This window comes from Mercenaria mercenaria, chromosome 10 (assembly GCF_021730395.1).
Source record: "Mercenaria mercenaria strain notata chromosome 10, MADL_Memer_1, whole genome shotgun sequence".
In the NCBI taxonomy this organism is placed as follows: Eukaryota; Metazoa; Mollusca; class Bivalvia; order Venerida; family Veneridae; genus Mercenaria; species Mercenaria mercenaria.
The window spans coordinates 54,484,879-54,497,500 of NC_069370.1; the positions used below are offsets into that span (position 1 = coordinate 54,484,879).

Consider the following 12,622-nt stretch of genomic DNA (forward strand, 5'->3'; position numbering starts at 1 on the left):
TGTTCGCTAACAGTTTCTCCAATTCCAATACTTGTAACCTGCACAATGAGAATACATACCGCGATCCGAACTTGAATCATGTCCAAATGTTATTCTAACATGACGTATTTAATGAACACGTTTTTCAATAAAATCTTCAGTGTAAGTGGACATGTAGAGGCACCAGAAGCGTTTTTTTTATACATTTGTTTGCTTTCATAATAGGGGAATAAAAGACGAAAATTGTGCTAAGGATTCAATGCAGTTATGATCCATAGCTACATGTAATCAGCACAACAGGTACAAAAATTTTGCAAGATGCTGAGCGAAGAACAATACACGCGGAAGGAGATCCTGATGTGCGAGTTGAACCGGAAGGAGGGCGATGAAAACTTCATTAAACAGAAGTACACGAAAGCATTGCGGGCATATAGTGAGGTGAGTTCCCGACCATATAAGAGCTATTTATATATCATTTGTATTCGTTGTGAAAAAAAATACCATTACAAATGCATTAAAATTAATTCAGTTGAGACACGTACGTAGGAGCGGAACAGAGATCCTCTGTTCTATCTGTCCGCTGATTAAATTTGAAAATTTTCTCTGCGTTATATACATAAGTAAGTCTTGTTGATATAGCACAAAAAAATGTTAAAACACTTCCAATTACTCTACCAATGAGTATATCGGATACTAAAACTGTGGATAAAATTTGAATACGTCGATGGTTGAGATATTTTGAACGAAGATCTTCACTCGTGTTTACTAAATATCTCTCATTTTAGACCTGTGTATTAGTCGAAAAACATCAAGTTTAAGTTTTGCTCTAAAAGTAGAACTATTTCACGGTATACTTACAATATATAATATATAAATAGGCATATTTAAATAAGTTACTGAAAAAAAGAACCATGTAACAAATGTTTATGACCCGTTCATTATAAAAACTGAGTATGTTCGGACTGACAGAAAACCCGATTTAAGTATTTTGTCCTAAATTCTGCTATTCAATGGAGTTCGCTTAAAATTACCCGTTCAGATATTTAGTGTTTATCAGTTTATATTATGGTATTACTTAAATTTTATGCTTGAATGATAAAAAACGATATCTTTATTTCAAACATTGATAATGATATTCCTTTTTAGGCACTTCGCCACATCCCGGATGATATTAAATGTTTAGTCGGCCGGTCGAAATGCAACTCCAAACTACGGAAGCTGAGAAAAGCCATGGATGATATTGACGTTGCATTACACATAAATTCTATGGACAAGGACGTGAGATATATTTATTTTTAGCTTATTTACATACATAACAATAGGCTTATCTTCAATCATAAAGAAGTCTATACGCGTTTCTTTCCAAATGTGGTATCAACTTATCTAATTGCTTGTAGGAAAATTGTTACAATTGAAAGTGGTGGGGGTGAGTTAGAAGCACCATGATCAGGAGGTTGAGGTCATTGCCACTATAACCTCTACATGTTCAAGTCCAGTTCGGGTGGTAATGTTAGGAATTTATCACGCTGGTTTGAACATGATAGCAAGTTCTACCTTAGGTGTCCGTCAGTGCCTGAAATAATGTCCGAACGGTTTACGTAGCTAGAAAGTTACAGTATGACCTAAAGAATGCGGATGGAACTACTCATCCCTGCTGCCATTACAAGCTATCTCAAAACTGGACCTGTAAAAGCAATTCTCATGTAGAGTGACTTGACAATTTTAGCAGATATTTTGTTATATTTATTGTATATGAATTTATAACACGCACGTGCACATGTACATTTATGAAAGCGCAAGCTATAATACTATAGTTAAAATACATCTAGGCAAACAAACCAATAACAAATAGTGAACTCAGCACAAAGATATATAAGTGCTTCTTTATTCTAATGCACTTTTTATGCTGAGGTGAAGATATGTTTTAGCTGCTGACATGTATCTGATGCACGCTCGGGTCGCCCTGTAAGGAAGATATCCAGTTTCTATTCAGATGTCCGCTCATGCCCTCAATAAATCTCGGAAAGATAATTGGGTCACTCACAACCAGTCTTCAAATTATCCAAACTATGCCTGTATGGCTAAAATTTCTGTTTTTGTGTTTAACATTTATGAAATATTCTGTATCAATTTATCTCCTGTTCTACGCATGTCAAGGTTTGTTAAAATGACAAGAAATGTTGGTAATTGAGATGAGTTGGGAAACTTTCTGTTTTATTCAAAGTTTTCAAGTTTATTATTGGAACATAATTTATGCACGGGTTTCACGGTATTTTAGAATGAAAGCGGTTTAGTAGAGACTTACTCAAAGTGTTGACATTATTCGCATCTAGGCGTAAATTTCCTCCTAGTATGTAAATTATTTTAATTTTACATGCGAATATAATTTATGTAGAATTACATCCATATTAAAACAATCATTGGGAAATGTGAAATGGTTCGTTGAATAATGTTTTCTTTTAAAGGGAGATGATAAAATTTACGACTTTTACGCTTGAGTACTGCATTCTTCTTAATAATTTATTAATTTGTCGCACCGACATAATTTTAGGTCATATGGCAACTTTCCAGCTGTGATGGTGGAGGAAGATCCCAGGTGCCCCTCCGTGCATTATTTCATCACGGACAGGCATCTGGGTAGAACCACCAAGCTGGATGGCTTTCTCACATGAAGGAAGGTTAATAAAGATAGCCATTAACACGGGGCACAAGAACATTGTTTTGTCGGCTAAATCACTGTAGTATGGTATATTGGATAGGAGTGTGACAGGAAAGAAAAAAAGTTATACAATACTATAATTATGGCACTGATTGAATATGTTCTCAAATTTCAATCTATTGAGATACACGCAGACACTGATGGGGAATGACAAAACCTAAACATTTCAATCAAAGTTTAAATGGAAAGTTCAAATTGATTTTAGCCTATTTTACTTAGAAATCAATAGCGTATTGAAATGTTAAAAGCATTAAATGCTTCATTATAATGGTTATTACAATATTCCCGTGGTGGGGTTGCATTTTGTATAATAGGAAAAATACTTCTATATTCTTATTTCACTCATATGATATCTAAATGATAGATTGAAGACTTAACTTGTTCGTTGTTTTCAATTATATTTTTGACTGTTTGACAGCGTCATATAAGAACATGCATAATTACAGAATGCTAACTAAATTGATGAAAAACTTATTTAATTAATAAAATGCATATGAAGCGAACCTTTTCTCTTGAATAGCAGTGGAAGTGTTGCACACTTGGAAAATTCATGGATAATTTAAAGCAAATAGCGGATTACTAGAATAAATACTTACTTTTTTCCTTAATAAATTATAACTTTACAAGGATAATATGGTCAATGGACGATAAATAATGTTGTTACACGGTATTTGTTAGATCTTAAGGACAACGTTATGTAAATGACAGATATATAGTGTTTGCCATTTGTGTTACAATGGCCGCTGGTGTAGCAACAAATAGATTGAACGAGGACTACTTTAAAACGTCATTCAAATTAAATGATGTATTAAAAACAGTATCTTTGAAGCTAAACCCGGCTAGGAAAGAGAAACGTCTTCCACCAGTTACAAGAAATGACCAACCCATACCTAATGACAAGGTACCGGAGTTTTCAGCACATTTGTTTTGTTTTCATTTATTTTTCAGATTATTTGAAGTTTATCTTAAAAACTTATAACTTATAGACACTTTTTTCACAGTGCAATTGAGTGATTGTTAGTGAAGATATAAAAACGTCTTTATGGCAAATACTTTTGGGAAAATGAAATGTGTTTGAAATGTGTTTGTTGTAAAGTGATTGTTGCTCTGGAGATATTTTTTTTATCTATTTGGAATGAAAACACATGTCTGGTCTCTGTAGGTGTTGTTAAAGGAGGTTATACTGTATATATCTGATGTTCTGTAATCAACAACAGTTACAAAGGGCTAACGCTGCTTCACATTTAATAGTCTCGTTAAGACAAAAGTAGATAGCGTACAAAGCTATACTTTTTTCCTTTTTCTTTTTTGCACCAACTTTATATAATAGTACATAGACTAACTGATTGTTATCCACTGTGAAAGAACGTTACAGAAATTGTTACAATATAATATGAGCCGTGCCATGAGAAAACCAACATAGTGGCTTTGCGACCAGCATGGATCCAGACCAGCCTGCGCATCCGCGCAGTCTGGTCAGGATCCATGCTGTTCGCTTTTAAAGCCTATTGGAATTGGAGAAACTGTCAGCGAACAGCATGGATCCTGACCAGACTGCGTGGATGCGCAGGCTGGTCTGGATCCATGCTGGTCGCAAACCCATTATGTTGGTTTTCTCATGGCGCGGTTCAAATATTGACACCGTTTATGGTTTTCTTTCTTATAGTAAATACATGTATTAGAAATCACAGATCGACAGACACATGGTCATTGGTGAATAATTACTGTAGAATATCCAATATACACTTATCTTTTTATTAATGAACTTAAGTGATCATTGCTGAAATTTTCAGCTTAACTTGTCTATTCTGTAGAAGGTTAGAAAAAAACTTTGTTACATTACAAAGTCACAAGATATTTTTACATGAAAATGTTTTGTGATCTAATTTACTGAAAACAAAAAAACACGATGAAAATACTAGTAACGCGTTTTGTCCACAGGTATACAATGAATTTTTTGTGTGCACAAGAAAGTATACAAAGAAATTTGACATTATTGATTGTTTATAGTTATTCTACTAGACATCGATAAAAGAACATACCAACATAAACATTTTAAACATGCTACATAAATGATATTTTTAATTTTAAATTCCAAAGATTCGCAAATTATTTTCGTATTGTTATTTCGATTCACAATTGAGACAAGTCAGTATAGACACGCAAAATGACAAATTATTTTTGAAACCTTTCAATTATTGTTAAATACTGACACACTGGAACAACAGATAAAAAAACAATTATTTTACGGCTTGATTTGTATTTAGAAATTTGTATTTATAACTGATTTATTACAATTAGCTAAAATGGCGAGAAAAATCGCCGCTCACTTTCAGGGTAAGATTTAAATTGAGTTTATTTATACGAGGTAAGTCAACATTTATTTTTATAATTATGGCTATGCTGCTGCTAACCCTTAATTTCTTTTCGTGGGTAAAAATGTAATATGTAAACAATAAAAGATTTCTCATTTGAGAGCTTTTTATGAAATTTTTATTGTCACCCCTTCCTTTCAGGCTCTGTTACAGAAAGGCGATGTGTTGGATCAGCTGGGTAACCACGAGATGGCGCTCGTATTTTTTCACAGGGGCATGAAACGATATCCAAAATCCGAGGAATTTCAGAACGGCATTGCCAGGGCTCAGAAACGGTCAGTTAAAAAAGGTAACTTATGATTTTTATTTTCAAATGCTTTATTGAAAAAATATAATTATATTTTATGAATATAAAATAAGCTTTTATAATTCGCTTATATCTACCGCCTGTCAGTGTATCTTTGGAATGTGTTGTACTCATTTATTTATTCTATAAAAGTTTGAGATTGTGACTGGAAAATATACGGTCGGTATCATAAGTGTATAATATGCAACTTTCAAAGCCTTTATTACATTGTGTTTTTAATTTTATTTTTCGTGTGTTATTTTAAAGGTAGACGTATGAAACTGACGACAGCAGGAGATATAACATATTTCACAGCAGCTCACAAGCCGGTAGGTGGAGTTTAATTTAGTCGTATACGATACTCAGTCACTTTTAACCTTTAGCCTGCTGCCGGCAAGTGATTCTGCCTTTGCGACCAGTGCAGTCTGCGAATTTTCAGTAAACACCCCTTCAAATAATTAATGGTACTGCCCAAATTGAATGATGGACCAATTCATTTTAGAAGTATAGCAGGCTATAGGTTAAGCAATACGTTTTAGTTGAAGTAGCATTATAATTGAACCTTTAATTGAAGAGCGATATTGTGCATGTACAGCATTCTTTCTGAAAAAGGCACACATTGATGGGATAGGTACTATTGTGAATAATAAGTTTGGGTATTGAAATGCTAAACTGCAGATACTAGTATTTGCTTAAGAGTTCAATGTTTAACTCCAACATACAGTTATTACTATTATTATACCATATTTATATAGCACCCTTTTCATATAAAAATACACGTTCAAGGGCGCCTTACATGATAACATATGACATATTACAGATATGAAAAAAAATATAAGAAAACATAGTATAATTATAAGACATACGCAGTAGATTGAAATTAAACTAAAAATAAAGTTATTCAAGGTACATGATATAGTTTGATTCGAATAGTAAATATATGAAACTATTAAAACAATTAGACCGAAATTATGATACTGTTAACAAATCCAAAAAATAAATGTTAAGCGATAAAAAACATCTTGATATTTATAATTAAACATATGACTATGAGATTTAAAAAAAGACATATGAGCCGTGCCATGAGAAAATCAACATAGTGGCTTTGCGACCAGCATGGATCCAGACCAGCCTGCGCATCCGCGCAGTCTGGTCAGGATCCATGCTGTTCGCTAACAGTTTCTCCAATTCCAATAGACTTTAAAAGCGAACAGCATGGATCCTGACCAGACTGCGCAGATGCGCAGGCTGGTCTGGATCCATGCTGGTCGCAAACCCACTATGTTGGTTTTCTCATGGCACGGCTCATATCAACGTATAATAAAACATACAATTTACAACCAATACTACAACAGGAACTTAAGCTATCATGTCTAGCAAATACATAACAATAAAAACAGGTTAAAACGTCGTCAGTGTGCTCACCACCGTCAACAAAGCGGGCCCTACCCTGAGTGCTTAGAACAGACCCCCAGACGTAGGACAATCCTCTCTTCCCGAGGTCGAAGATATTACGCGCTAAGTTGCCGCGAGATGGCACACCAACTGGACGCTACTAAAATGATAAAATAATTAGAAAAAGTAAAAAATAATATCACACAGTTCCGTTTCCAACTTGAATAATATCACAGTTCCATTTTACAAGTGTGAGACATCGTCCAGTCATCTCAAAAATTATCTCCCGTATTCTTGAATGAAAAAGTGTGTTTTCAGTGATGTTTTAAATGAACACAATGATGTTGAATCCCTTATTCCTGAGAGGGAGTGCGTTTCAAAGCTTTGCAGCGGCTGTTTCAAAACGTCTGTCCCCATAAGTTGCTGTTCGAATCTTCGTAGGTAACTCCAGTCTTAGTGAACCATTCTGGGATCGTAAGTCTCGTTTTGGTTGGTACACATTCAACATTTTCTTGATATATACCGGACCTTTGTTGTGTAATGCTTTATAGGTAAGTGTTAGGATTTTGAATTTGATTCTGTACTCTACAGGTAGCCAGTGGAGATCTTTCAGGATAGGAGTAACATGGTCATAGCGGGACGTTTTTGTGATGAGGCGGGCTACTGTGTTTTGAACGTGCTGTAGTCTTTTAAGATTTGTTTTCGGTATTCCATGCAGCAGCACGTTACAATAGTCCATCCGTGATGTTACTAGGGAGTGTACTAGAGATTTTGGTTGCGTCAGTTGTTAAATATTTTCTTATTTGACCAATTTGTCTGATCTGACCATAGCACGATCTGGATACCGAGTTTATGCGCTGTTCCATGTCTAATCTCGAGTCGAGCATTGTCCCAAGATTCCAAACACAGGGCGATGGTTTTATTTCAGAGTCGCTAACAGTAATTGTGACGTTTTCAACTAAGTGAGCAGTTTTGTTTGAGGCGAAAACAATCACTTCCGTCTTATCTGTATTTAGCTTGAGCATGTTGCTGTGCACCCATGACACAATTTCCTGAAGACATGCTTCAACACGATGTATTGTGTCTGTTTGAGATTGCTTATTCGTTGGTTTGAACGATAGGTATAATTGCGAATCGTCGGCATAAAAATGATGTTTAAGTCCATGTCTTTTGCAGATGGGACCAACAGGCTTCGTGTACATGGTGTAGAATTTGGGCCCTAATACTAAACCCTGGGGAACACTGAAATGCATCTGGACGGTTTTGATAGTTTCCGATCTATACACACCGTTTGATAACGATCAGTGAGATATGATTTCACCCAAGAGAGGGGTTTATCAGCAATTCCGAAATGATGTTCAAGTTGCGTGGTCTGATGTATCAAAAGCTGCTGACATATCAATAGCACTAGTATAGTGACCTCACTTTGGTCCGGGGATTCGAGGATATAATTTTGTACTTTCACTAAGGCCGTCTCGGTTGAATGGAATTTCCTATATGCTGATTGTTGCTCTTCTTGCAGATTATCTTGTGTCAAATGTTCTTCAATGCGAGAGTTGACCACTTCTACAATCTTGGAAATATATGGTAAATTTGTCTGGTACTGTAGTTCTTCAGCATATTTTCATCAAGATTTTGTTTCGTCAAAGAGAGGTTGTACACGAGATCTTTTGAAAGATTTTGGTACGGTTGAAGTTTCCAATGATAAGTTCACTATTTTTGTTAGAATTGGTGAAAGTTCGACTGTACATGATTTTAAAAGCCAAGTAGGAATTGGGTCAAGTTCACATGATTTATTCGGTGAACAGTTAATAAGCTTTTTAATTTCTTCTTGTGATGCTGGACTGAAACTCGTTAAGCGGCTAATATCAGTGTTCGATTGCGTTTCCGTTTCTTTATCGTCTGTGTTTGAATTTGATTGAATTGTGATGTTTTTTTGTTCCGAATGCCTTCAACTTTTTCAGCAAAGAAATCACTGAATTCCTGTGCGAGGGCTTGCGATGTTTTACCCAAGGGCAGAGAAACCTCGCTAGGTCCGTCCAATAGATGTTTAGTGATCTTAAACAAACTCTTTTTGTCCCGTCCGCAGGATGAAACTTTGTCCGAGAAGTAATCAATTCTAGCTTTTCGTAGCATTTTGTTCATAACAGCACATTGTTTCTGTATATTTCATGATCAATTTCAAGTCTGCTAGTACGCCATTTCCGTTCAAGTTTTCGTCTGTTTAGCTATCAGCACCGAGAGTCCAGTGGTATATGCCTCTACTATCTCTTCAGTGTCGGTACATTGTACACTACTGCAAAGGGTTTCAGATGCCATTATATCAGATTTGAATGAATCAATATCAATAGAGCGCAGTCTCCGAAAAGATACCCTTTTTCTCACTGCCACAGGTTTTGTCGCGGCCGCATTAAATGTTACTGCAAAGTGATCTTTCGTAGTTTTCCCAGTGCCGTCTGACAATCCTGGGTCTCTTACTTCTATATTTGACACAGTTTTGTCTGAATCCCTCGTAATCACCACATCGAGTGTGTGGCCGCGAAAGGGGTGGGTTCATGCACACGTTGTGACATTCCACAAGACTGTAAAATACTCATAAACCTGGTTGTGTCACGATCTGCCGGGTTATCAAGATGGAAATTTAAGTCGCCAGTTATTATAATATTTTTGTCTAAAGTCGCATATTTTGCAAGATATTGTGGCCATTCTTCTTCAAGAAATATGTTGGTTTTCAACCCATTTTGTTTGGATGGAGGCGGTCTGTATATGACGGTAAGGCGAAGTGTGTAGTCTTTAATAGATATACTACAATCAGGATATTCAAATGTTGAGAAGTTCTTGTCACGTGTAGATGATTCAATACGAACGTTTATGTTAGACTTGTGGAAAAGTGCAACACCACCTCCGCGCTTATTACCAGGACGGGGGGGGGGGGGGGGGTGTTTTAGTTGGTATTCAGTTCAGTCTTTCACTTTGATAATCCATCAACAAAACGTGATCAGACTAATACTCGATTTATACACAGTTTTAAATCTCACAAAGTTTATGGGAGTTATATTGGAGTCACACATATCAGTCAGTCCGTCCGTCCGTCCGTCCGACAGTCCGTCCGCTCCATATCTTCTTAACCGTTCGGAAAATTTTCATAAAACTAGCATCATTTGTTAAAACGAGTACAGAGTGCACAACCCATGTCACAAGGTCCAATGTTAGTGACACGAGTGAAGGTCAAAAGTCAAATAGCTTAACTTAGTGTCCAGGTCACTAGATACAAAATACCAATGTCAAAATATTAACTTTGTGTCTGTTCATAACATTTCGGCCGCATTGAAGATTTCATAAAACAAGCATCAGTTGTAAACCTCGTCCGGGCGACATTTCGAGTGAACTACCTGGGTCACAAGTTTCAAGATCAAATACGCATTTATGTCCGCTACGCTTGACCTAGGTCACAAGTTTCAAGATCAAAAAAGATGCATTCCATTATAAAACTGCTGTTCTTGTCACTTTTCCTGGGGTATTTTAACAGGAGAGAAAACGTGTGTTAACAGGGAGATTCTCGCGCTTACGCAGCATATCTTCTTAACCCGCTTGAAGGATTTTCGTAATACTGGCATCAATTTTTAACCCTTTCAATACGACATGCAGAATGCACAACCCAGGTCACTAGGTTCTGGGTCAAGGTTATACTTGACAATCAAAGGTCATGACAACAACATTTTACTTTACCTGTTCAAAGCGGCTTCTGAGAGTATTAATCGCCTTTAGTGATAGCTTAAGTTTCTGTTGTTGCATAGTGGATATGTTAGCCTCCATCACGTCAGAATCATTGGTGTTGTTCGAGAAACATATCATACACAGAGGTAAATTTCTACTATGGTGGAGTCTACATGGTCAAATTCATTAGACGCCTGTTTGGGTCATAACTTACAGCTCTCCTTGTACCACATTGTTTCAGTTCATTGTCAGAGTTGCCTCGACGTTGATTCTACCCGGAACCTACGGCTTAGTTACCCTGGTTTGTCCTACAGATAGATTTTCGCAACTTTATCTACCGCCCTTATGGCAGACGACATTCTTCCTGTTTTGACATCTATCCTTTCACCATCGTTCTTCTCGTTGACAATCTAAATACATTGATCTCTTAAACTAGTGATGATATTGGAAAGTGACGCTTTAATGCTCTTTTGCGCAATCCGATACCGGTGTTTGAAGTTGGCAGACCAAACGTTTGCTCAAAGTTTGTTCCACCCGTTCAACGCAACCAATGGGGAGTGAGCACACCATTAATGGCCAAGTGTGGGCAGTAGACCGTGCTAGATTCTCCAAGATTTGAACTTTCCTGAAAGTTCCTATTTGTGTCTGTTTTCCGAATGTCCCCTGCTGTGTCTCAGTTTATCTTTGTATTCTTTCGAGGAATTGACTGGACGATTGACAAGTAACTACCTTGAATAAACAGTTTGAACTTGTATGTAACTTGTCATTCCGCATGAATATGAATAGTCTAATTAAAGTAATGGCGCATATTACAAGTTATGTCTGTGGTTCGTGGACGCAGTTTGCTGGCCAAGTCAAATGGCAACATTACACCTTTTTAGTCACCTGGGTTCACCATTTACACCTCACACGATAAAACAGTGCATCTGTCCTTCAGACTGCTGTAAGTTATATTCTATATATGTTTAAAGAACAGTGGATCTGTCCTCCAGACTCCCTATAAGTTATATTCTATACATGCTTGAATTACAGCGGATCTGTCCGAGTAATATTCTATACATGTTTGAATTACAGTGGCTCTGTCTTTCAAACTCATGTAAATTATATTCTATACATGCTTGAATTACAGTGGATCTGTCCGAGTAATGTTCTATACATGTTTGAATTACAGTGACTCTGTCTTTCAAACTCATGTAAGTTATTCTATACATGTTTGAATTACAGTGGATCTGTCCGAGTTATATTCTATACATGTTTGAATTACAGTGGATCTGTCCGAGTAATATTCTATACATGTCTGAATTACAGTGGCTCTGTCTTTCAAACTTATGTAAATTATACTCTATACATGCTTGAATTACAGTGGATCTGTCCGAGTTATATTCTATATATGTTTGAATTACAGTGGTTCTGTCTTTCAAACTCATGTAAATTATATTCTATACATGCTTGAATTACAGTGGATTTGTCCGAGGTATATTCTATAAATGTTTGACTTACAGTGGCTCTGTCTTTCAAACTCATGTAAATTATATTCTATACATGTTTGAATAACAGTGGATCTGTCCGAGTTATATTCTATACATGTTTGAATTACAGTGGATCTGTCCGAGTTATATTCTATACATGTTTGAATTACAGTGGATCTGTCCGAGTTATATTCTATACATGTTTGAATTACAGTGGATCTGTCCGAGTTATATTCTGTACATGTTTGAATTACAATGGATCTGTCCTTCAGACACCTGTAAGTTATATTCTACACATGTTTGAATTACAGCCGCCACAAAAGCAGTTTGAATGGAGAAACAAACCAAAAGAGAAAATAAAAAAGTCAATGGTTCCGAGTGCCAACTTCCGTTCTAGACTGGTGCACCCGCTGACAAATTTTCACAGGAAACCGGCCGTACTTCTATCTGAGTCACGTGCTACTACACTAAATAGCTTGTTAGCCGGTTCCCTTGAATCATTAGACTACGAAGACAAACTGATTCAGGAAACGACCGAAAAGGACATTCTTGGTAAAATGTACGATGACAAAGAGTATCTGGAATTCCTTCTTGGACATGAAAGTAAGTAACGTTGTATTATGTTTGACCTAATCATAATTTTACCCAGGTCGGATGTAAAGATCTTGAAAATTTATAATAT

At 36.3% G+C, this 12,622-nt stretch overlaps 1 protein-coding gene across 2 annotated transcripts in view; it reads left to right on the plus strand.

The window, feature by feature from the left end:
• The first annotated feature begins 224 nt into the window (after window positions 1-224).
• Window positions 225-12,622, plus strand: part of LOC123561519 (outer dynein arm-docking complex subunit 4-like) — a 19,960-nt gene continuing 7,562 nt past the window's right edge. Inside the window, exons 1-5 of one of the 2 annotated variants that reach the window (XM_045353957.2) lie at window positions 225-417; window positions 1,126-1,257; window positions 5,215-5,362; window positions 5,627-5,688; window positions 12,252-12,543. In XM_045353957.2, coding sequence (XP_045209892.2) covers window positions 298-417; window positions 1,126-1,257; window positions 5,215-5,362; window positions 5,627-5,688; window positions 12,252-12,543 — 754 coding nt within the window. In that variant the 5' untranslated portion in view covers window positions 225-297. Of the gene's footprint in view, window positions 418-1,125; window positions 1,258-3,049; window positions 3,600-5,214; window positions 5,363-5,626; window positions 5,689-12,251; window positions 12,544-12,622 lie in introns of those variants that run through there. The other variant, XM_045353958.2, reaches the window with a different exon arrangement.